Raw genomic sequence first — 26,509 nt, 5'->3', positions numbered from 1 at the left:
CATACACAAAAATGAAGCATGTAGAACATGAGAGTGATTAGGAGTAAGCTTCTTTGTTTCTCATGTTACAGGAGCAGGACTCCAGTTACACCATTATAAAATCCAAGGACACAGAGATGGTAGTAGAAGGCCTGAAACCCTCCTCAGTTTACATTTTCCAGGTAAAAAATATTTCAAACATAATGATGCATTTATAAAATGTGAAATATTGCACAGACAGATTACTAACACATGAATGTTTACCTTTTACAGGTAAGAGCCAGGACATCAGCAGGATATGGGGCTTTTAGCCGCCGATTCGAATTCCAGACAAGTCCTTATCGTGAGTAAAGCAGATGAGTGCGTAACTCACAATAGAAGCTAGGTGTGTTTTTGTGTGTGCTTATTTCCTGTCTTTTCTCTGGCAGTAACCGCCACCAGTGAGCGTGCTCAGGCCTCGATAATAGCAGTCGCCATCACGCTGGCTCTGGTTCTCCTGGCAGTGGTTGCTGGCTTCCTGCTCAGCGGTCGGTAAGGCAAGCACGCACAAAGCAATTAGAATAATGCTAATGTTTTTGAGTCTTAATGCCTTTAAAGGAGGACAGTCATGCAGGTACACTTTTCACATGCGTGCAGCACACACACACACATATAGATAATTATAAAAATGTGTGAAGACTAAGATACAATAAAAGCTATAATTTTGCATAAAATAAAAATGGTTGATTGAAAAATAACTGAAATTAATTAACTAAACAGACCTAATTTACATTTTTTAAAGCAATCATACCCAAAAAAGCATGTACTTCTTGTATAAAAAGATTTTTAGTGATTTATTTTGACAACATAAGTTGTGTGGGATGACAATTTTATCTAGACTATTCTATCAGACAAAGACAATAACAATGGACAGTGGAGGAGCCACTTTTTTTTTTTAGACACTGAACTTTTATCCAAACCTTTTTGGATGATCAGGACACACGGGTTAACACATTTCTTGTCTTTGTTGTTATTTTTCGGTGGTTGTTGTTGTTGTTTTTTAGCAAAAATTAAATCAGTAAAAATTAAATGTGGCATCATGACCATTTGAAGATAGCCATGATTTTTCCTGTTGGGGAAGCACTAAAGGGAGCCGGTTTAGCTCGTGCTGGTTTGCGGCGCCTTCCGTCCGTGAAACCAGGGTTCGACTCCGGGCTGCTCCCTGTTCCCTTCTCTACTTCTGTGCCAGTCCCAAGCCCAGTTGCCTTGAGAGGGTTGCATCAGGAAGGGCATCCGGCTTAAAAAATTGCCAAGTTTACCATGCGACTCGTTCGCTGTGGCGACCCCTGATGGGAAAAGCCGAAAGAGTAACAACAAGGAAGCACTAAAGGAATTAGCAACTTCTCCTTTCTCTATTGAACAGTGGTGGTATATTATTTGTCAAGCCACAGTACATTACGTTCACATTGGCCTCGGTAATGCGCGTTCAAGCGACCCCTTTTAATGTAAAGTCTATGTTAAAATGAGTAAATGCTTCACGGGCTTCTGCGTTTTAAACTCTCACGTTTACGTGCAGCAATACAAACTGCCCGACCATTGAATGTGCAACAATATTTAAACCAGTGGAACAATGACCAATTAGGGACTGAGATTTGGTAGTGTCATTTAAATGGCATCCTTTGTAATTACCAGAAGTACCAACTGTTTAAAAGGAGGAATTTATAATTGTGGTATGTGCCTGGCCGGAATTATATGACACAAAGTCTATATTGCAATAGAGCTGTGAAGGAATAAGCCTGGAGCAAGATTCACCAGATTTACACCACTTTGACATTTCCCACCAAGCCTCTTCCAACTGTAGGTGGCAGACATGAGCTAATATCGGGTAGTGAAAGTCTGGTGTGACACCATTGACTAAAAGCATGGTCAAGAATGTAGCATAATATGCGGAGAAACTTGCTAACATTTAGGAGTTTTGTGTTTTTCTTTCAGACGATGTGGTTACAGTAAAGCAAAGCAGGATCCTGAGGAAGAGAAGATGCACTTTCACAACGGTCACAGTAAGTTTTTTAACCTGACCTGATGAATGTTTTTAAACGTTTTTTTTTTCTAACAGATGTCAATCTCACTTATATTTTGTGAATTAATTAACATTTTTTCACTTTATGAAGCTTAAATCCGTGTTACTACTGCTAAGAAAGAAAACTAAAATTCTCCATTAGTAGTGCATTTTTGTGTGTTTTTATTATGTTTATTTTGTATGTGTTCAAAGGTGATGTATCCCATTTGTTGCCCAGTTTAGAGTTGTATAACCCCACATCACATATGTAATCACACACATAAAGGGACTGATTTTCTTTTTTTCTTTTTTAGAAAACCTCAGTCTTTGCTTTTTGCCTTTATATTTTATGTATTTTAGTTGTATTTGTAGTTTATTTTAATTATGTTTTGTCTTATATTTTTAATCTTACTCAACACAGCCGTTGTTGTCTTAAACCAGGGGTGTCAAACTCATTTTCACTGAGGGCCACATCATCATAGGGGTTGTCCTCAAAGGGCCAGATATAACTTATACATGTAACTAAATTTAATGAAAAATAAATGTAACTACTCCTTAATGTTAAATAACTCATTATTTATTTATTATAACTTTTTAAAGAGACAATTGCAGTTGCATAGAAAACATGTTTGCTTGTTACTCTGGCATAAATCCTTTAAATTCTGTCCGTTTATTAAAACCCACATAACTCCATTAATGAAGGATCAAACTGTTCAAGTGAATAAAGAAAAATAACATAAAACTGAGCTAGAAAGAACATGTATCACATGTGTAACATTTTACAAAAAAGCCTGCACACAGTCTTGCATCCAACTGATGGTTTGATGACAATTTGTCTGCATGCACAAATAGGACCTGCAAACGTAAAATAATTAAAACAGCAGCTACACATAAATAATATGTAATCAACAACAACAACAAAAATTAAGAAATTAAAAACTTTTATGCTCTCGCGGGCCACATGAAGGGACATGGCGGGCCACATTTGGCCCCCGGGCCTTGAGTTTGACACATGTGTCTTAAACAGTTATATATAAAAAAAAACTTAATTAACCTAGTGGATTAAAATAAAGTATGAAGTAAACTCACACATGTCTGGCCAGTAAATTGATTTTGAACTGGCTTCATAAAACCCTTCTTTACCAACATTTTTATTTTAGGAGCAGAATGTGTGTTTATGCTGTGCTGTGAAAATTACGCCAGCTTGCTGTCATAATACTACATAATTTCTAAATATATGTATTTTCTCTGCAGTAAAGTTTCCTGGGGTGCGCACTTACATTGACCCTTTGACCTATGAAGATCCCAACCAAGCTGTGCATGAGTTTGCACAAGAGATCGATGTCTCATCCATCTCCATTGAAAGGATCATCGGTGCTGGTGAGTAAAATTGATCCCTGAGTGCTTTCGAGTTTGTTGACTGCGCTCTCTTACGAAAAATTACCAGTGTATCTTTTGAGATAAAAAACGAATTACATTTAATTCTCATTTATTTTAACGAAAAAAATTTGAAAGAAAAATCATTGTAATGTCGGAAAGCAAAGGCTTATTTTTACTTTGTTTCCTTTTTTGTTTTACAAGAGTTAGTAAAAAGCTCAGCGTCTGTTTCTTTTTCTTTTTTTGCCTTCAGGTGAATTTGGTGAGGTGTGTTGTGGGCCACTGAGGCTGCCTGGAAAAAGAGAGATCCAGGTCGCTATCAAGACCTTAAAAGCCGGTTACACCGAGCAACAGAGGCGGGACTTCCTGTGGGAGGCGTCAATCATGGGGCAATTCAACCATCCGAACATCATCCGTCTGGAAGGTGTGGTCACAAAAAGTAGGTCATCTACTTGTTTCTGGTCATTTTTTATGTCAATGCCACGCACTCCATCCTACAGAGGAGCAGATTTTAAGTGCGTCACCACTTACATGTATACTTTATATACAGAATATTGGAACAGTAGCTATTTTTACCTTTGAAATTAAAAAAATAATAATTGTATTCCATTTTTAGGATTTAGACCAGGCTTTGATGAACAGATATAACAGCTTACAGTAAAACTGATCACATGGCTAAAAGGTTAAAAGCCCTAATGTTTTTAGAGATGGTAAATGCAATAATTTTGTGCGTTACCTTTTTAGAGGTTACTTTTTGTCGATGTGTCAACCTGTTCTAAGTAATGTGTACTTTCGTAACAGCTGGATGTTTTAGTGCAGATTCAGTTACATTTATAATGTAAAGGGCACTTTTAGGCGTTCTTTGACTGGTTCTACACTTTTACATTTTGCACTGATGTAAACATTTTTGGATTTATTTTTTTATTTTTTGTATTTTAAGTGTTTAGTTAAACTGTATGGAACAGAAGTCGAGAAGATTAAGGCAAAAGTGAATATTGAGATGTGAAAGTATTTAGTTTTATGTGGTGCTATTTGAAAAAAATCGTATTTAATGACAGATCCAGGTTTTTACTTTATCATTAAATAAAGGTAGAAGCTAAAATATAAAATATAATTTTTTTAAATCTAGGATGTGCTTTGTTTTGCTTCTCAGGCAAACCTGTGATGATCATCACAGAATACATGGAGAATGGATCACTGGACACTTTTCTTAAGGTAGGATGGGTGTTCACTAGAATGTACAAAGGAGAGTAAAAAAAAAAGTTATGATTCAGGCTATCGAGTCTGTCAAAATTCCAAGCACAGGCTAGAACTCGGCAAGAATGAAGATGTGAAAACTCCAACCTATCCAGAAGATTCACCAATTTTATTTAGCAATAAATCGAAATAGTTATAAAAATTGTCAGATGGAATTTTTTCAATATTTTCTTATTTTACCGTAGTTTTTTACACGTTAAAGCTTGTTATATGTTGCCTTTACATTTTCAAATCAAATTTTTTATTTAAAAAAGAAAACCTCAAACATCAGTAGCCACTGTAAGAGCAGTAACATTTTTGATTTCATTTTTGCTGTGCAGCATTAGAAGATGAAAGATTTTGCTCCAGGTGTGTGAACAGAAGTGATTTGAACAGGCCTTCCCTCTCACCAAAGGCGACATGGATCGCTTTCCAGACAGCTTGAAAATCCTGATGCACTTGGAGCCAGAAAGTCTTGTGTCTGAGCTATGAAGTTTTGGGAATAATTTGCACAGCTAGTTTGGCAGAGATTTTTACGCCGGATGCCCATCCTGACACAACCCTGTATTTTATCTGGGCTGGGGACCAGCACGGGGGGACTCAGACTTGTGTCCCCTTGTGGCTACATAGGTAGGCAGTAGCGCAAAGTCTTGCCCAAGGACCCACACAGGAAGCTGATTGACACCCTGGGAATCAAACCCTGATTTCTCAGGTGCCATTCCTGCACTTAAGGCCATATCGTATAGCTTAATAAATCTTCTTGAGTAAAAGTATGGTCTAGTAAAACTACTTACAGTTTAAATTGAACAAGAAGTTACTTAGATAAATGTAATTAAGATAATAAAAATTGTTTCTACCTCAGGTAATAAATTAATGATAACATAATAAATCAAAGAAGGTCTATTTCTGAAGTTGAAAAGTAAACAAGATCAAGTCTTATCTGAACTTGATCCCACTGTGGCCATCCAAAGGAGAACATGCTGAGACATTAAAGACAAACTGGGATGTGGTCAGTGGAAACTGCTGACATGACTGTACTCTGTGCTTATGGCTATAAAACGAAATGGCAAAGGGGAGACAGAGGAGACTGGGAACCAGCAGGCAAGGAAGCACAGAAAACTCTGTGAGGTAATTACATGGATGGCTGCTGTGCTTAGGGTGGTATAAATGACACAGCCTCTGGAAAATCAAGGGCGGCTCTGGGTCCGGGATTAGCTGTCACAGCTTTGGACAATGAACTCTGACCGCCATAACTCATCCCTTTGACTATACATCTCATTTCTCATGAAGGTGGGATGTTCTGTGAATGGATGGCAAAATTAGTTTCAAAAGTGATGCAAACGGAGGCCTAAAACCATTAAGGATCTGAGTTTATTGCTACAGCTATTGCCTGCTACGAAAATCTGGAAAGTGCATAAATGGAAGGTTGAAGAGTTTACATTGGATTGGAGGGAGTTGAAGCTTAAACTAACAATGAGAGCTGTCATAGGGAGAAGTCTAAAGCTCCTTTCAAACAAGCACTGCTTCCATTTTCGACAGTTGAGAGCATCATCTTCATATCTGAATGAGCACCCTGGTGGTAATGTAGCTAAAGATCCAGCTGCAGTGGGTGGAGGCTCGCCATTTCTCTAATGAGATCTTGTTTTTGCACATGCATGAAATAAACAGTTTAATATTTAACACAAATGAACTTTGCTAAGGTTAGTTTTGCAGCTGCTACCATGTTGTATCTGAAATAACTGGGCAATTGAATGTTGCCAACATTAATGCTGTTATGAAAACAGCTTTTATAGTTTTTTTTATGTGTGTGTTTTGTCCATTACACTTACATGTTTAAACATTTATAGAAAAAAATGTTTTTTTTCTGTCCTTTTCTCCCATATTTTGCTTCCTAAACAAAACAAAACAAAGAAATTCTGTTGCACGTTTGTGAGATATTTTCAAACCAATATATAAATGTTAGTTTTCATTCATATTTCACAGCTTAAATCATAGTTTATGGCAGGGGTCTGCAACCATAAACGCTAAAAGAGCCATTTGGTTTCGGACTTAAGGGCTCCAAAGTCCCACCTCACCATTTGAAAAAAAAAAATTATTATTATTTTTTTTTTTAAAAGGGTAGCTTCAAAGTGTTTGCAATAATTGAATTATTGTGATAAATAAATACGGTATACTGATAGGGTGCTATAATTTCCTATTTATGAGGTCTAACTTCTTTTACTTTTGACAGCGGCACAAGAAATTCCTTTCAAAATAAAAGACACAGATCTGCTGTGGCAGATCTACAGAATAAAAACTGCAAGAAAGCCAAGTCAAACATGATTTTTTTCTCTCATTATAAATTTAGAGCACCATCATCCCTTTTCATCTTTCACTACTGAATATATACATGACAACATTGGTGTACAATCCAGTTTTTTTTTATATGTAAACATTTAGATTCAAGTATATGCTTTAAGGACTTGGCCTATGAACAGCAACTAGACACTGTTGTGCAGTAAAGTTTGTGCTTTATGTGCATGTCAATGTGCATGAAATACCTGACATGTTAAAAACCTAAACATAAGTGACAAGTTAACTAAAACAAATGAACCAAAACTACAAAACACCAATATTTGTTCAAATAGTTTTTTTCTTCAAAGCTAAAGAGCCAAATAGGAGGGATTAAAAAAATGCAGAAAGGTTGTAGACCTCTGTTTTACGATGTACTGTAATAACTCCTGATCCATAATCTTATTAGCTTTTGTTTTGTTGCTGTTTAAAATTTTTCAATAAACTATTCAGAGAAGTTCTTACAAAATAATACTAAGATTAACCAATTTACACAAAAATGAAATGTTGAACATTTGATACGTTTAGTAAAAAAGGATGTTTTTCAAGTGGAATTTCTAACCATAAATTTGCCATACAGTACCTTTTAAAAGGGAATTTTTTTTTAATTTGATTTTTTTGATTAATATCAGTGTCTGCACAGGTTGTTAATTATCCAAAAATAGATAAAAATATACATTTGGTGCTTTCTGTCCTTCTCAGAAAAATGATGGTCAGTTCACGGTAATCCAGCTGGTTGGTATGCTCCGTGGCATTGCATCTGGCATGAGGTACAAAACACTGTGACACACAAAGAAATGTCATCCATTGCAATAATTACCGTATGTTAAATCCTCATTATGCTCTTTTTTGATGAATGCAGATATCTGTCTGATATGGGCTACGTTCACCGCGATCTTGCTGCCCGCAACATCCTCGTGAACGGCATCCTTGTGTGTAAAGTGTCTGATTTTGGGCTGTCCCGAGTCCTGGAAGATGACCCAGAGGCTGCATACACCACTCGGGTAAGACTGTATTCTATGTTTGCACTTAAATTTGAACAAATTTACTTTATCCAAAATTGCAGGATGTAACTCATAAATTTGATCAATCCAGATGGTAGACTGTATGCAAGGCAAACTTGAGTCTGTCTATGTTTGTCTTTTAAGGCACAGTACAGACCAAAAGTTTGGACACACCTTCCCATTCAAATGAATGAATGAATGGGAAGGTCTGTACTGTGTTACACTAAAGTAGATCAAAAATGTAATGTAATTAAAGACCCACTCTGATGAACATTGAGTTTTTGGTGTTTTTAACATGTTCTTGGCATTTTTTCTGATGATGGAGGACATTTATGAAGAAAATCAAGCTTACAAATTTCATTTCAGAGTATTTTTTATACAAATCACTGTGAATCAGGAGCAGAAGTATAAAAAGGCAGTATGAAAAAAAGCTTACTTGTGACGTAGGAAATACACTGGGCAGGCCACAAGCTCACTGCTCCGCTCCTCAATGGGAAGGAAAGGGGGGGTGGGGTGCTCCACACCAACATCATGCCCAACTCTCTAGGGGTGTCCAGGGCGTCCTAGAAAACAACACAGGTTTTTAGATTTAAAACAGCATAATTAGAATTAAAAGACCACTGTGAACTCTTTTAAAATAGATCAAACAAAGATAGGAGTGGGATTTTAAGAGTCAGTTATGGATATTAAAAAATGTAAGTGGATAGGTGGGAAAAGAGACAAACATGTCAAAGTTTATGCAGTGAAACACATCTAACAGCAGGGTTTAAGCTGAGCTGTGCATCCGTGGCTGAGCGGGGTTCTGTCAGCCACAGTCGAGCAGCTTTCTGTAGGAAGACGGCTGATTATTACTCGGCTCACTTTCCACAACACTCAATTAGCACAGAGTCTTGCTGCTCTCTTTTTTTGCTGCCAGCAGTGCCAGGCTTACATCTCCTCTTGCTTTCTGTCGTTATCAAGCGTTCCTTCCCTGACAAGTGTGAATAACAATATTCACTTCCTCCCTGTAATCAGAGCCCAAGAAATCCTGCTGCTGTCTTCATCAGCACTGCGTTGAGATAATTTCACATAGACTGGGAGCACATGTTCCTGTCAAACATGACAGCCTTGCTGAGAGCTTGTTTAAACCTGTGCAAAGGAAAGCACAGTGATTTGGATAATGATAGTAAGTAGAGCTCACAGGGCCACAGTAGATTTGTCAAAGAAAGTGAAACTTTTTATCTCAAACATTTTATCATACACACTAAATATCTATAATATATACTAAATATCACACTATCCAGCCGGACAGTTTTGAGCCAGATGCCAGCGCAGACCAAGAATCTAGAATCTAGTTGTCTGCAAATGGATTTATCAGAATGAAGAGGAGCAGGGAGGCTTTATCGCAGCAACTGTAGCAGCTACTGCTACAAGCTTTTTCAAACGGGATTTTTTCGTCTCATTCACAACTATTTGAATAAAGAAATACTTAGAAATGCAATTTTAATCCTATTTTACTTTAAATAAGTCCTCCATCAGGAAAAAAAAAGGCGAAAGGAACATGTTAAAAACAATTTTTATTGAAGTGGTTCTTTAATCTCACGGTAACGGGCCACACAAAACTTGAAATGCAAACAGGAAAATGTATTCAAGTTACAGTCAGGCAAAAAAGTATTTAGCCAGTCACCAATTATCCAAGTTCTCCCATTTAAAAACCTGAGAGAGGTCTGTAACTTTTATCATAGATACACTTCAACTACGAAGAAAAAAAAATCCAGAAAATCACATCATCAATCTCCAATTCACCAGAATATTGATGTATAATTGAATGAATGTCAAAAAATCACTTACTAGTCTTTCTTTTTTAACAACAGACTTTTAACAGGAAGCGTTAGATGCTGTAGAGAACTAAATCAATCCAACTAATTATGTTGGATAGTTAGGAATTTGATCAAAACTAGATTTACCAAGAGCGTTAATAAAATGTCAAATTGGCGCTGCAACTGAAGACATTTGAAGAAATAAATGGAAGGTAGATATAACTCCTAAGCTAAATATTAGAGCAATTTTATATCACCACTTTCTTCTAAATCTGTGCACTCTCATAAATTGTGTGTTCTAGTAACATTGTGAAAGTATGTAGGTCAATTGAACATCTCATTTCGTTCTATTTCAGGGTGGAAAAATTCCCATTCGCTGGACGGCTCCAGAGGCGATTGCATACAGGAAGTTCACGTCAGCCAGCGATGTATGGAGTTATGGGATTGTCATGTGGGAGGTGATGTCGTATGGAGAAAGGCCATACTGGGAGATGTCCAATCAAGATGTAAGTCATAAAAAAAAAAATGTTACATAAGTTATAACTGCAACTTTTAATTTACTTTGTCTCAATTTTTATTGCAGAAACAGTAATTCTTCACACTGAACATGTTAAATTATCAGGAATTGTAATTCCTGTACCTGTACCTGGACTAACTTTTTACTAAATCCTACCTTTTCAATTTGTAGAATATGTGCCTTGTTAGCCGTCGTCTCTTCAGTAACCGCCTTGCAGCATGCCTCTGCCGTACCAAAGTAAAACGTTTTATACCTGACATTGATACAGACGTTCAAAATTAGTCAGTGAATTATGATGTTTGAATAAGTGAACTATCCCGACAAGGATTGCAAAGCGCAGGACATTATTCTTTCTCTCGTTGCTTTGCCCCGCCCTTTTAATTACTGACCGATGGCTTTTTCTTACAAAAGCAGTCTGAATACAGACGAAGCACAGGGTTCAGGACTTGATCCGGACCAAAATAAGCAGACTTGGACCAGACCAACAGACCTTTCCAGTCTGAATACACTCTTAAAGGGTTTTATTACAAAACCTGGAGAGTGATCATTGGAGACATTCAGCGTTAGAGACTTCCTGCATCATTGCAGGAAGCATCATTGTAGTGGTTCATCTTGGTCCGCTTCAAGGCTCAGGGAGGTTTTAAACACATTTTCAACCATTAAAAAAAATAATTATATCTACTCGTGTTGAGGGATGGTTCTAAAAAAGTGCCCCACAAAAACTTAAGATCACGTATTTAGGCAAGCAAAGACAATTCAAAATGTTTTTCATAAATTATTAAAAGAAATTGTAAAGTAAATTTAAAAAAATCCTTTTTCAGAAAGTTTAAAATAACTGAACGTAAAGTAAATTTAAAGCAACAGTGTGGATGTAAACTTTTGAATGAAAACCAATCAATTACAGCTGAGAACAGGTGGATCTTTAACCTGGATTTAAAGAAACTGAGCATTTCAGCTGATCTAAAGCTTTCTGGAAATCTGTTCCAGATCTGTGGAGCATAGAAGCTACATGCAGCTTCTCCATGTTTTGATTTTGAAACTAAAAAAATAACCAGATCTAGATTAGCAGAGAGGTCTGGTTGTTACATGCCAGGTCAGGAGGTCAATCATGTATAAAATTAAAATGTGTACCTTTTGTACTTCCCTACTCTAGGTACTAACTATATATTTAATTGACTTTTGAAAGAAAAAGCACTTGCATACATTCAAACCTTTATATTTTGAGCCTACTTTTGAATGTTACTTTTTTTTTTGACTAGCTGGGTTTGTTTAGACATGACTTTAGACACAATTAATGTTTTGTTTGTTGTTTTTTTTTTTTTTTTTTTACCTTAAATTGCCCAGAGACCCAAACCTTTACTGTAATCCAGTCCTAAAATTCCACATGGACGAAAAAGATCTTTAGCAAATATTTAGTTCAGACTGAACTGATGGAGAGGACAAAGTGTAGGTGTTTCCCCATGTCTCAATACCTCATCTATGGTATTGAGGTATGGGGAAACACCTTCAAAACCATCCTACAGTCACTATGCATATTACAAAAACAAGTAAGTAGGCGAGATATTTACATGTATTACTCACTGCAATGTACTTGTTTGATTGCCATCCTGTTTAACCCCTTTAGTAGCATACATATGTAAAAACAAGCAGATCTCTACAGTTCTGTAGCCTATTTTGGAAAGAGGCCACCTGAATACTAAAAGAGTTAAATGACCCACCGTCTTCAGCTTGTAGACTCCCACCTCCTCAGTTATCACACTGCCTGTCTCAGAGGCTTGAGATGGGTAGGAGAGCAGAGGAGACAGGGATGAGAGCAAAGAAGAGGAGAGACATTTCATGTTTAATTGAAAGCGTTGTGCCAGCTTTTCTCTGATCTGCACAAGAAAGCGCAGACACTCACATTCTGTCTCTAAGCCGTCTCCTTCACTTTTCTCAGTCCGTCCCTCTCCTCAGCTCTTCCTCTCGTCCTCCCTTGTCTCTCAAAAACTGCCACTCTTCTTCCTGGGCTCCCGTCTGTCCTCTCTTTCGTTCTCAGTCTCTGATCTCTCCACCCTGCCAGTGCGCTCAGATTACTTCCTCTTCCTCTCAGCTTGATGATGATTTGATACTCTGCTTTTCTTGGAAGCTTTAGTTTATGAAAGCATGCGTGCATGTAGATTGAATTGGTTCTTTTGTGTGACTTTAACATGGGTAAATACTGCCATGAACTCAGCAAATCAGCTCCCTGCAATGTCTTTCAAAAGCAAGACGAGACTAAAAACTCCAGCTTCTGTTCCACTGCTAGGAGTAATGAGAAAAGCAGCTCTTTTTTATTATTTATCCAACTCTGTAAGCTGTCCTCCAAAGGAAAATAAATTAATTTTCACTGTGCTTTTTCTGTTTTTCAAATTAAACAAATCATTCTCATGTAACATGACCCTACCAGGTAAGCAGTCTTTGCTCACAATCCTTAGAAGTTTGAATTTAAGAGCTTCCATGTATCAAAAAGAAAAAAAAAAGGTAAAGACGTTGTGAAAAAAAGTAGTACATTTAAAAGGTTGCAATTTTCAAGGCACTGCATTGGTTTAATACAAATCTGATCTGGATCTGTGATGCTTTAGTAAATATATTTCTTCAAGGATATATAATGAATGATAACAATTTGTAATATTTTAAACCAATATGAATGGTTTCTGTCTTTCTCCATTTGTTTCCCTGTCTGTCTGCAGGTAATAAAGGCAGTAGAAGAGAGCTATAGGTTGCCAGGTCCCATGGACTGCCCTGAGGCCCTTTATCACCTAATGATGGACTGCTGGCAGCATGAACGCACCAACCGTCCAAAGTTTGATGAGATTGTTTGTCTATTAGACAAACTTATCCGTAATCCCAGTTCATTAAAAAAACTGGTCAACTCCTCACATAGGTATGAAGGAAAGTCTGGCTCAGCCTTCACACTGATTTGCATTGCAGTGTTGCTATTCAGAACGTCTTTGCAAACTAAGCAGCAATTATAAATGCAGTTTTTTTTTTATATATACGTATTACTTTAAAATGTATTGAGTTAAAGATATTTATAATTATTACTGTGAGCTGTAAACTCCCTTTTACCCAGATATTCCACCAAATGCCTACAACACCAACGTGAAAAAACATGTTTCTGAGGCGTATGCAAAATAAAATGCCCCTAATAATGTATTTAGACACTTTTTTGAAGCATCTGCATTATCAGATCACCTCATTATTCTCAGATTTTTGTGCAGCTTTCTGTACTGACCTTTACTTTTGAAGATTTTGCTCAACCTTGATCTTAAATTTAAAAATGTGTTTGTTTACCTAAAAAGAATGAAGCAAATAAAAACCTATTTTCTTTTTGACACAAGATTAAAAGAAATAATGCATAGTTTGTAGTCTGTGGATATCAGTTCCATAGAGATTTAAAAACAAAAGCCAGGAAAAAAAAATACACAAACAAAAGCAAAACTTTTAGGATCAGTAGTAAGTTTTAAATAAGATTAATATTGTGACATTTATTGAAAACCAGAGTTTACAATTAATAAAATATTTAAAAAATTTCAAAGCTTGCGTTACAGGAACCAGATGTTGCTGAGAAAGAGTTGGAGAAAAATTACAAATTCCACATTCTTGTCTTCGTTTACTCTTACATACATGACACTTTTTCCAGGACCTGATGTAACCCCTGCAAAGTAAAAAAGTGTTTTTTTCCCCCATTAAATTTAGACAAGAATGAAACCACTAGATGCTTCTACCCAAATTTGTAGTTATGTTTTTATACCTAAACTAAGAAACTTTTGACTCTATATTACAAAGCTTTTTTATTTTCTTTGTGAATGCTGTAAAAACATGTCCTTGCTGAAGAAAGCAATGTCTAAAATAGAAGGTGATCAGCTCATCATCAAGTATAAATGGCGTTTTTCAATTTTTATGTGGCAAAATAATTTCATTTAGATGGGTAATGTCACTAAGGGCTGCTTGTTAGAAAATAAAAATAAGAATTTTTATGTTTACTTGGTATTTCTCTGTGAAATAAGAGTATTGCATCAGTGTATAATGGTGTTCTGTGTAGCAGCCATTTATTTAAAGATCTATGAAAAACAAAAAAGGGCAGGACTGGCATGCAGTAAACCAGGGTTCGATTCCCAGTGCCAGAATGAGCTATTAATGGGAGCAATTACCATAACAATGGTGGGCTATTAACATAATCCAGTGAGGGTCCTTGGGCAGAACCTTTGCTGCTACTGCCTACCTCTTAACCCATGAGAGAAAAGGAAACAAATGTTATGCCGGCGTAGCAATAACCCGGTCAAACAAGGTCTGCGTCAGGTGTTGGGGGACCAGAGCACCCTGATGGAAAGTGGGCTACTGGAAAACGACGGAAATGGACTAGATGTGAGAACAAATTTTGTTGGAGTGCTACTACGCTAGTAGTCCTACTCAGAGAGGTTACATGCTGAGAATGTGGAATGAATGGATGCTTGGAAATCCACAATCAAGACTTAACTCCTAAGCAACTAGTAGCTCCATGTTCCAACATCCACAAACTGCAATTCCTATCACAACTTGAGATTGAACAACATAAATGCAACACCACAGGGATGCAAGAACAGGTCAGAGAGAAGGCTCTACCACACTCCTAACTGTAACTTGGGTACACAGCCCCAATAACTACTGTTACGCTGAGCGAGGCAGCAACTGAACTGAAAGACAAGACCATCTTTAGAATAAACCCCCGGGAACCCCGACACCAGCTACAATGGTTAAGTGATGTACCACCAGAAAGTTTCCTGGAAACAGCTCGGAGGGATGTGAGTCAGCTAATAGAGGTCCAAAGAGGTGCAATGAAAAAGCAAGTGCCTAAAAGATACAGCCAGATGCTCATACCTGAAGCACTGGAAACTGCCAAACAAAGGCTTCTGGCCTTAAGGAGCCACCTAAAGAGTTACACAAGAAACAATGAAGCCAGAAACAGGCTGTTTGCAACTCAGCCTGCAAAATTGTATTCTCAGTGGCAGGGTCAAAACTGACCCACCAAGGCTGGAAACTGAACAGTACTGGTAAAAGTGTATAGGAGAAAGAGACAGCCCATAACAGCAATGCCCAATGGCTGGTCTCTCTGGAAAAAAAACACAGCAGCCTCCCTGAACAGAATCCAGTAACCATCACAGTGGCAGACATCCATGAAAGAGTCTCGGGTATGAAGAACTGGACAACACCAAGCACTGACATGATACATGCCTACTGGCTAAAGAAATTCGCTGCACTCCATGAGCACCTCTTGGCACAAATGAACCAGCTGCTATGAGATGGGACTCACCCTGAATAGCTAACGGAAGGGTGAACAATCCTGATCCAGAAGGATCCCTCAACTTCCGGCCAAAAACCTCTCTCTCCACAACATGGAAGCAACCAAGATAAATAGCCACATGGATTAATACATGAGCAAAGCACAGAAGGGCATTGGTAGAAATTTCTGGTTGGCATGAACAAGACTGCAGGTCACGACACACCAACCTGTGCACAGCCTGGATTGATTGATGGATCACTGAATGGTTGGAACTGTACAACATCAACAGGACTCTAAAAGCCTTCACAGGAAAGTCGTTGAAGCTGTGGAAAAAAACCTTGAAGCCAATGGCAAGCAACTTGCACAGGTTTTCATCAAACCATTTACCAAGCAGGCACTCAGTCCCCATTGCTGTCCTGCATAGGTGTGAACCCCTCAGCCAAATAATCAAGAAGACTGGCTCCTCTACGTGGATGACAATATGTTATACATTAAGAGCAAGCGCGACATTGACTCCCTGATCCACACCACCAGGATCTACAGTACTGACATTGGGATGTAATTCGGGCTCGAGAAATGTAGCTGGATGGTGACAAAGTGAGGCAAGATAATCCACACAGGAGGGGTCTCACTCCCAGAAGGAATAATAGTAGACATTGAGGACAGTTACAAGTACCTTGGAATTCCACAGGCAAATGGCAACCTGGAGCAGGCAACAAGGAAAGCTGCAACAGCTAAATACCTCCAATGAGTAAGGCAAGTCCTGAGAAGCCAGCTCAATGGCAAAAACAAGACCCGGGCAATAAACAGCTACGCACTGCCAGTTATCAGATACCCTGCAGGAATAATAAGACGGCCACAAAAGCTCCTTACCATGCATGGAAGGTTCCATCCCAAGTCCAGCACCCTGAGACTGTATGCTAGCCGCAAGGAAGGAGGCAGAGGAATAGTGAGCGTGGAAGCCACTATCCAGGATGAAACGTTCAAAATGCTTGAAAACATCAAGCTCAAGCCCCCAACTGACAGTGTGCTCAGTGAATGTCTCAGTGAATGGATAGCAGAGGATGCAGTGCTGGAGGACATATCATCATGGGAGGACAAACTCCTGCATGGGATGTACCACGGACCATAACTGAAGTGGCTGATATCAAGAGGTCCTACCAATGCCTACAGGACAGCACTGAAGCACTCATTCTGGCAGCTCAGGAAAAAGCCCTGAGCACCAGAGAGATTGAGGCTCAGATCTACCACACCAGACAAGACCCAAGGTGTAGGCTGTGCAAAGAGGCACCTGAAACAATCCAGCACATAACTGCAGGGTATAAGATGCTGGCAGGTAAAGCATACAGGGAGCGCCACAATCAAGTGGCTGGAATAATATACATATTTCTTTACCAAGACAAACCTTGTTAGTTTTGCCTAATATTTTGTCTTTCACAGATTCAAAAAGTAGCATGCCTAACAAGTCAGCACTGTATCTAATATCCATGTGTTAACCTATAAAGGTTAGGAATAAAGATTTGCCAGCAGGATCAGTTCTCTTTCTATGCCAGCCTCCTGTTCCTGCTGCAGCGAGGAATATTTTTTTAGTACTTTGAATATTTTTCTTTGATACCATGAGGTGTTCAATTTGTCAGCACAAAAAGAGAGCCAAATGACAAATGGTTTGAGGGGAAAAGCATTTGCATCATTGTGTGATGCTGCACAATGGGTATTACTAGTGAAGCCAGTCAGGTGACTGCTGGGACCGTTAAATTCTACTATTTTTAATATTATTTGATTTAAGATTGTGTCTTTTCATGATAACAAAATGTTCAGCTTATTGGAAGAACAATTTTTGATGTATTTTCTTGTTAAACCCATTTTTGTCTGTCTTCCAGAGTGTCTAATCTTTTGGTGGAGCACACCACTGCAGATGGAGACTGTGGCACTCAAAGCCAGACTGTAGGAGAGTGGCTGGATTCCATCAAAATGGGGCGTTACACTGAACTATTTATGGAGGCAGGCTACTCTTCCATGGAAACGGTGACACAGATGACCTCTGAGTAAGAACACCTACATTTATATCAAAAATTCCCATCTGAGCCCTTCTATACCTTTTGCGTTATGATATACTGAATTTAAACTTTTGCTCTTTAGCTCTGGTTTTTCTGCTGCAATATTTGAACATTTATAGCCTTATAATAAAACAAAGTATTTTAAAAATAATGATAGACTAGTCACGGTATTACAGGCTTTTGAAAAATGTGTAAAATGCTGGAATTCTTAAAAAATGTAAAAGCCCAGGTACAACTCGTAGGATGACTGGATGTTGCATTTGCTTTGTTCCCTCTGTAAAACCCATTGTGAATGTTAGGGAAGTGCAACAGTTCAGTTATTTCCATTTTACAGGACATGGGTACAGTGGCCCTGAAGTCCAATTCACACCACGAATCACTCAATGCAGAAACATATTTGTGTTGGAAATCAACACAAATAGAAACCAAAACGTAATTCCTAAAAAAATGAAACATTTTGGGTTAAAAAAAAAAAGTAATTTCCGGGAAGCAAAATTAAATGTGAAAAAAATAAACAAAATAAGAAACCAGAAAGGTGATTGGATGATGATGGTTGTCTGTCATTTCAACCGAAAGTTAATTGGCATAAAGCGATACTGTACATGCTCCATACTAATCAAAAAACTGTTAAAAGTCTGCGGACACTAAAGACGCATTTGAAAAATGTCAAAGATTCCTCATCATCCAATCAATGATGTCCCGGAATACCCTGCTTTTCTGGTTTCTTCTTTTGTTTCATTTTCATTTCATGTTGATTTCTGGAAATAACTTTTTTTACTATTTGTTTTGCTTTTTTAATTTTCGTTGTGATCTTTGTTTTGTCTTTGCATTGAGTGATTTGATGGTGTGATTTGCACTTTAGGGCCACCACACTTAGAAGATCTAAACCAAACTAGCAGATTTACACTTAACCTTTTTAGAATCTCATGCCATTATATTTTTAAAATCAAGCAGCTTCTCTCAGTATTGTTTCTTTTCTTTCTCAAACAGAAACTTTGCTCAGTCCCATTTGTATATACTAACATAGTTTGGCTGCTGCAATGCAGCAAGATATTTTTCACCTTGCAACTTAATTTCAACAATATCTAGTGTTTCTCGGCCTTTAGAACTTATCCAAATTCCAGTAAAGCCTTCGTAAATCAAATAATCCAAGTGCTAATATACAATAAATGAAACATTTGTATATTTAGGAGTTTAGCCTTTTATATTGCATGTGTTTTATAAAGCAAAAAAAAAGTAAACAAACATGTTTTACTTAAGTCTGATGTTGTCTATTTGATGTTTTCTAGAGATCTGCGGAGAGTGGGGGTGAACTTGGCAGGACATCAGAAAAAAATAATCACAAGTATTCAAGAGATGAGAGTTCATATGAACAACTCCACTGTAAAAATCTGATGCATTTGTGCAGGCATGCACACGCTTCCATGCATTCATACATGCACAAGACAACAATATATGGACCTAGTATGTAATCAAAGAACTGTTGGACCTAGAACGGCTTGGGACATGTTTGCGGATAGAGAGTGTCCTTTGGATCTGCACTGGATTAACTGCATTTTAGTGGTTTGGGTGTATGTACAGTTGCCTGTGTTGTCACTGGAGATTTCTGACATTACAGCGCTAAAACCAAACTGAACTGGACTATGTGGTGCTACTTGGAGAAACATGGATGGTGAACCGAACTTTACTTAAGGGACACCTAACATTCTAATCGTTCCAAAACTTTTCTGTTTGTTTTTTGCAATAATTCATTCTGTGCAATGCTTTGACCTTTGGTAATAAACCGTAATGAACCACAAAGACCATCCACTCAGCCTATTGCCTCTTGGCTCTGAAGTTGGAGTTTCATGTAAAGCACTTACTCCTAACTATTTTTAACCTGTCTCAGGTGAACTAACTTTTATTCTCATTTTACTTTACTTTTTTATGCCTACTAGGAGTTGGTGAGCTGAAAAACAGATTAAGTCAAGGTCTAAATAATAGACCACCAACAGTATTCAGCTCTATTTGTTAGTCTTTTCTTTTTTTTGTCTGAAAGCTTTTACAAAACTGCATCTAAAATATGCAGAACTCAAGGAAGATCAGACATGTTGATTTTTAGGATCTGGTTCATAAAGCAGAGGCTTACGCTTTTGCAGGTTGTTGTAGTTTTAAGCTCCTCTCAATTTACAACCCCCATATAAAAATTAATGTATCTTTCACCTGCATTCATATGGTTCTAAGTCGAACTTTGAAACTCATTGACGGATTTTTAAAAGGAAATTGGAAGCAGGAACAATCATTAGTGGATCTTTTAAAAGAAACACCTATTACCTCTGTCCCCTTGCCCCTCATTGCCCTTATTACAGTTTATTACTCCTGAAGCTGCTTTCACACCGAACGCAATTCGCACAGTAGATTCAAAGGTTGCTTCAATGTACAGACGCAATTAGAGGTTCTGCAGAACAATTTAAATGCCAGGCATGGCCGTCGGGCAGCAGCGCGTTTTAGTATATCCAGAGTTAAAAAATCTGAATTTTGGCATAGAAGACGCATCGCGTAAATCAATCAGGGACTCAGCCTTGGGTACGTGACGTGTTCAATGTCGCGATCACCAGGTGGAGTCCAAAACCAACAAGGGCGAGAATTTTATCGTTCTCGTCCTGATATTTGTTCTTATTTGCATTAAATAATAATAAATAATATAAAATTCCTCAAATTTGAATAATACTTTTATTATCTCCCTCCTTGAACTAACATCAAACTGGGTCACAGAGACACAGAGGTAGCGTTGAAAGGGCCATTCTTCAGATGCAGATCCAGTAGTAGATGGTGAACCTCGTCGTACTGGGAGCGTCTCTGAATGATCTCATTAACCCAGACATGGAGACGTGATTACTGACGCTTTTATAGAACTCTTCAAAACTAAATTAATCCGATCTCTCAACATCATCCGAGTCTTCCATGCATGATAAATGAGATATACACAAACAGTGCTCCACGTGGCAGTCAGGCTAAAATATTTGGCAATAAAACACATTTTTGGTCAGGCGTCAAGCAGCAAAATTCACTGCACTTCCAAATAGAGGCAACTGACACAAATTTGATGTGCGAATTGCTTTCGGTATAAACGGAGCATTAGGGTGTCAAGTGATCTTTTCTGTGGGAATAAACCAGAAAATGATATTATTTTACAGAATCATGCAAATTACACGTATACATATTAGTTAAGAAAACACTAAAGGTCTTGTTCCTAAGAACACCATGATGATCCTGTTGCGATAAAACTACTGCAGACTCGTACTCTTACCTGCCACTCCAAAAGTAACTCACATGAATACAGGAGTGCTGAAACAAGAAGCCAATATCCACCAACTTTATTATCATTTAATTATTGTATATGAAAAAATACAATATAAAAAATATGTGGACAGGTTGTTTTGTTTATATTCAACATGCATCTCCACCTATGTATTTCATGTATATAATGTAATATATATTTAAGCAGGGAGCACTGTTTTTCTGTCTACTGTCATGTGGACAAGTTGGTATTAATCATACATCTCAGAGTTGTACACTTGAGTACAATTGTGATAAATTATTTAAATCCACACTTCTGCAAATCATGATTGGGCCTCTTTGTGGGGGCAGCCAGCACATTTGTCTCCACGTCAGGGTCCCCAATAGGATCTGCAGAGGGAGTGGATGTTCATCCTCAGTTGTCAGTGATAGTGTTGCTTTCATATGTTTTGTACAAAACCAACAAATATTCTGACTTGCCGTAAATGAGATAGCTGGAGATCCTCTGCCTCCACAGAGAAAGGCTCTTTTGCCCTCTGGGTAAAGACATGGCATGGTTCAAAGGTAAACATTGATGTCAGTAAACAAGCTTTGTGCGTCATTTTTTGTCTTTGGTATGGAATCACACCTACTCTGTGCTTTATTGGTAAAAACAGCCTGAATATTTCTCTTTGAAACAGAAACTTCTTTGCAGATTATGTTATTTTTTCGTATTCAGTACACTGTTATTTTGGGGCATAAAGGTGGAAACAATAATCTGTAAAGATGTATTTTTCTTTTTTTTTAAGGAGGTAATCATTTCACTATATGAAAAGCACAGGAAAAGAATGTAAGGTTTTAAGGGGGCATTTCGCTTTTAAATGAGTTGGTTGTCAATGGTAGATACTTGCTGTGGTTAGGGTTTTTTGCCTGTTCTCAAGATTATATTTAAATGACTGAATGTAAAATGATCACACGACAAGAGTTTCCAAAAGGGAAAATGTTCTATGTCAGTCAAACGTTGGCTACAATTTAAGTTCTGCATGGCCATAGTAGTCTATATGTTCTCACTCTTAGTTGGGGCTCCATTTTAATTTAAAATTTAAAGGATAAAAAAATACATTTGAACATTGTTTATTTTAAACTGCTGAAAACAAAATGTAACTATTCAAATAAAATTATTATTTTTGTTTTTTTTTTGTCTACCTTATGGCAGTAAATCCATACATGTAGACTATTATGGCTATGTAGACACTTATTTTTTCATTGAGGGAAGCATCTGTATTCGTTTGCACTATATAATGCATGTGCAGCAGATGAAAAATGTGTTGGGTGCTTCTAGTTTGCATCCAGGCAGTTCTAGGTTCATGGATCTCGAATTGTGCTAAAACTATTGACTTTTTGGAGAGGATTCACAAAGCTTAAGCTACGTACACACCGGGCATGTGTGGCGCATTCAAGAATGCGCTGAAAGTGTTACGAGGGTTTGTAACACACTTCTAGCATATGGTGTTCACACAGGTATGTCACTACCCGATTCTATCGCATGTACTCACAGTTGGAAGAGGCTTGGTGTGAAATGTCAAAGAGGTCCAAATCTGGCGAATCTTTTCCAGACTTTTTTTTTCCACAGCTCTTTTCCGATATATGAAAGGCTTGGTTTCATATAACTCCAGCCAGGCACAAACCACAATTATTAATTTCTCTTTCATGATTAATTTGTTGGCACTTCAATGTTTTGAAAAAGATGCTACCCATACATCACAACCAAGTCAGACTTCCTGATTGGTCAAAGTTCAACTGGTTTAACTTTCAACACGGGTTCAATTGCATCACTTTTTGTACGTATAGCCTAAAAATGAACTTATAAATTGCATAGCAATGCATGAACATGAAAGTTTGGAACACGGAAACACGAAACGTTCATATTTGTGCGTTTAGATAGACTTTTCATTGAAAGTGGTTCGCTCAAACGTGCATTTCGGGCCTAGTGTGAACGTAGCATCAGAGTCCCACTGAACTTCATGTAATGGGCTGTTTTCTAATCACACTTTTCAGCTAAATGAACACCTTAAAATCCGCATGTGAGGCATGAACAATTGGTGAATAATACACCCTTACAAGTGCCTCGCAATCTTTGTGCACCAATGTTTTCTCTCCATTCAAAATGCTATGCCCAATTGTGTCCCAACAGTCTATATTTACTCTTTGCCAACAATGTCTACAGGCAATATCAAGAATGTCAGACAATGTTTGTACATTGGAACTAATTTAATTTGCACTTTACGAAGTAGTCCTTTCCCCTTGTTTGACAAAAATGTTTATAGCATACTTGATTATATTGTCAAACTTTTTTTTTATTATTATTATTAGCTATAACTTTTTCATTTTGCTGATTAGAGTTCTTATTATCAGTGCTTCCCATGATATGAAATCAGACCGTTAAGCACAATGCATTTGTCTCATCTTTAAAAAATTATCCACAAACGCTGATTTACAGCACATTTTTTGTTGTTTATGGCAAAACTTACAGCTTCAGGATGTAAGTACATGGTCCAGCAGATGTTTTGTTAAATGGAGATTTTACTTTTCCAAGGAATTGGCTGCACTAACCCATTATGTCAATCTAATTGTTGCATTTATGAATTATTACATCTTTATTCAAAACAAAACAAAAGCAAATTAATATGTTCTCATTATTTACAATGCAATGCTGTGTAAAAGGCATACATTTATTTTCTACAAAACTTTTGCACTATATTTACATTATCTTTACAATTCAGAATTGGCTCTAAAAAGCACAGAAGACAGGCATCTTCTTGAGATTTATTAATGTTTTTCTCTGATGGCTCTTGTGTAATTTTTGCAGGAGTAATAATTGATCTGTGACATGATGTAACAATTTTCACCCAAATCAACTTTAAATGTTTCAAATTATAAAGAATTTAAAAAAAAGAGTTTGGTGAATTTGATTTGTGATAAAAATCACTGAATGAAGACTTGGACACCAGGTGTGACTCCCTTCCAGCAAGTGTGCAAAAGCAATACAATACAAGCAAAAAAAGTTTTGTATGAAACAAAAAATAGCATGGCGATAATACAACAATGAAAGGTTGCACTAAGTATCGAATGCTTTTTGAAATACTTGAAAATTTCTTTCTTAAGACCTTGAATATTGGAGGTGGAGTTGTATCAGGAACAGGGTTATGATAGATCCAGCTCCAACTTGTTCCTGTTGCTGTTTTTGTAAAATACTTTGATAGAGATGGATACTCAAATGCATCATCAAATTAATCGTATTCCTTTTGAATCCTCAAATCACACACGTGGTAAATAAACATCAAAGTCTGTCTGCAACTCTCATTGCAAAGCTATTTTCAAATAAACTTGAATTGGTTTCATTAGATGCATACATTGGGAAGTTGAGCATTTATTTTCACTGAAAAATATGCAGGTTTCATTTATAAGTGTACAAAAGCAGGTTATGAAGTTGTTTTCTTGGAGTATTAAAAATGTTGTTATCAATAACTCACACATAAGGTTTGAAATAACTGACTCAGTTGTGATCAGTTCAAAGCACAGTGAAAATAATTAGCTTTTAATGTGCTATTGGTTTGTCTTTGAAATTGTTGTGCATTATGTTTGTGTTGATGTTTTTGTAGTGTCCTTTTAAAATTCTATATTTTTGCAATAAAACTTAAAAAGATTGAATGTTGTTGTGTTTTTGTGGAAGAGAAACATTAACAACGTTGTTTGATTTTTTTTTTTTCCAAAAGAAAATAGTAATCTCATTTATCTTCTAGACAGTTATTCATAATGTTTAAACAATACATTGAAAATTTTTATTTAATTTATTGTACTTGTTTATTTTTCATGTTTTAAACCAGTGATGGCAAGATCTAAAAACATTTGCCCAGGCTGCTACAGTAGGTTCCTTCTAGAACAATGCATTGTTCCAAACACAACAATTTGGTCTGCATGAAATTGAAATGTCACAGCCGTTCCATCTCTTTTTCTTTAATTCTTAATAGCCCAGCAGACTTAGTTTGATTTGAGAGTAAAACACTGATACATCTTAAAACCTTTTTTTTTCTGTTTGATGTGGTTTTATGCATCTCTCACTGAAAAGTAAAGGAAAGTTTTTTGTAAGAAAAATTTTAGAGAATGACTTTATTATTTGCACTATGATGCTTACCTAAAAGCCTTTTTTTTGTGTAATCCCACCTCTACTTTGATCTCCTCTGTCACCCCTTCAGCACACCTCACCACTGTTTTACAGCCCTCACATATGTCCAGCACTGCTTTAACATAATTCTATGGCACTCCAGATTGCAACACCAGAGCTTCTTTCGGAATGCCGTTAATAATTGACTGACTGACTGACTGACTGACTGACTGACTGACTGACTGACTGCTCCTTATATATGATATAAGTTCAAAAATAGACCTTTCATTGACCGTGCACCTTATCACCCAGTGCGCCCTAAGGTGTAGATAACAGGGTAACTTTAGCAATCAAACTTTATTTATATACCACTTTTATAATACATAAGTCACTCAAAGTGCCTTTAATAATAAAAACAGTTGTCAACTTAAAAAACCAAAGTAAAGACCTTCACACACAAAAAGAACATTTTAAACACACACAATGCCCACAAATCCCACCCCCTGACCCTCTCGCATACAACATAGTGAATATGGCCGCAACAAGAATCCAAATTCTTGAAAATTCGTAATCCGTATGGTTGGCCTAATAATTGTATTTAACCTGTGAGCCCTAGTGTTTAGGGCTGATAGTTCCTCACACTCTTGGCCAGTTGTTATGCTTTAGCTCACGTTCCAGCGGTTCACAGTTTTCATAGCTTTTGCTTGTCTGTTTAATGTGACCCTTTTCCTGTTCCTGCTTAAGATTAAATCGGCCTCCTTGGTGTATCAATCTGCCTTTTTCTGCCTCTGAGTGTTTTGTCTATAGATTACGGTAGTAGGATTAGTTTGCTTCTCCTCACTGGATTCCTCCTTGTTCCATGACGTCACCAGTGTGCTCCATCTTTGTTACTAAGAAGTTTCAGTGTATGAAGAAACTGGATTATCTTTTGTTTGGAGCTGGACACATATTGGCTCTATTTTCTTCAGGTTCCCTTGTGCAACTAGTGCTGCATGTTACTCCTAGAGATCTCCAAATAAATAAATGTTTATTCCTCTTTGCTTCTAGTTTGGGTTGTCCTACTCAGAATAATAAACCTAATATACATTGTCTGGCTTTGACATCTATTTTTGCCAGTTTGTATCTCCAGCATCCTTTATTGTGTGATGAGCTACTTGAGACAGAAGGTTTAATTGTGCAAAGATGCTTCCCAGCAATGCAATTAGACATGGTTTATTGGCTGAGATACCAACTGCCAGGGTAACGAGGAGCTAGCTATAATTCTTCCCTTTGTCTGTGGAGACTGATGGAGGAGGGATATAAATAAACTGTGACAATCACAGTTTCTGGTTTATGAAGAAAAGGAAATGTCCAAAATACTGATCCTAATTAACACTTCCTATTTATTTTTAATAATTGTTTTTTTTATTTTTGTCTTCTGAAATAGCTCAACTTATTAAGTCGGAGATCAATTTTATGAAATCAAGG

At 37.2% G+C, this 26,509-nt stretch overlaps 1 protein-coding gene and 1 long non-coding RNA gene across 2 annotated transcripts in view; one reads left to right on the top strand and one right to left on the bottom strand.

The window, feature by feature from the left end:
• Nucleotides 1-19,427, top strand: part of epha5 (EPH receptor A5) — a 73,492-nt gene extending 54,065 nt beyond the window's left edge. The window contains exons 7-19 of the mRNA XM_011481948.4: nt 72-161; nt 253-322; nt 408-510; nt 1,951-2,018; nt 3,272-3,397; nt 3,648-3,833; nt 4,548-4,609; nt 7,664-7,731; nt 7,824-7,965; nt 10,121-10,270; nt 12,990-13,183; nt 17,443-17,607; nt 18,909-19,427. Of these exons, the coding sequence (XP_011480250.1) occupies nt 72-161; nt 253-322; nt 408-510; nt 1,951-2,018; nt 3,272-3,397; nt 3,648-3,833; nt 4,548-4,609; nt 7,664-7,731; nt 7,824-7,965; nt 10,121-10,270; nt 12,990-13,183; nt 17,443-17,607; nt 18,909-19,014 (1,530 nt within the window). The 3' untranslated portion in view covers nt 19,015-19,427. The remainder of the gene's footprint in view (nt 1-71; nt 162-252; nt 323-407; nt 511-1,950; nt 2,019-3,271; nt 3,398-3,647; nt 3,834-4,547; nt 4,610-7,663; nt 7,732-7,823; nt 7,966-10,120; nt 10,271-12,989; nt 13,184-17,442; nt 17,608-18,908) is intronic.
• On the bottom strand, nt 8,401-12,311 carry LOC144996540 (uncharacterized). The gene is made up of 4 exons (XR_013659458.1): nt 12,182-12,311; nt 12,000-12,055; nt 10,438-10,534; nt 8,401-8,528 (listed from the first exon to the last, which is right to left on the bottom strand). It is a non-coding gene; the product is annotated as an uncharacterized LOC144996540 (long non-coding RNA).
• Nucleotides 19,428-26,509: the final 7,082 nt, after the last annotated feature.

The sequence above is a fragment of the Oryzias latipes genome, chromosome 12, assembly GCF_053564925.1.
Source record: "Oryzias latipes strain Hd-rR chromosome 12, Olatipes_Hd-rR_3.1".
Lineage (NCBI taxonomy): Eukaryota > Metazoa > Chordata > Actinopteri > Beloniformes > Adrianichthyidae > Oryzias > Oryzias latipes.
The sequence above is the reverse complement of the archived record's forward strand: the minus strand, read 5'-3'. Positions and strand labels throughout refer to the sequence as shown.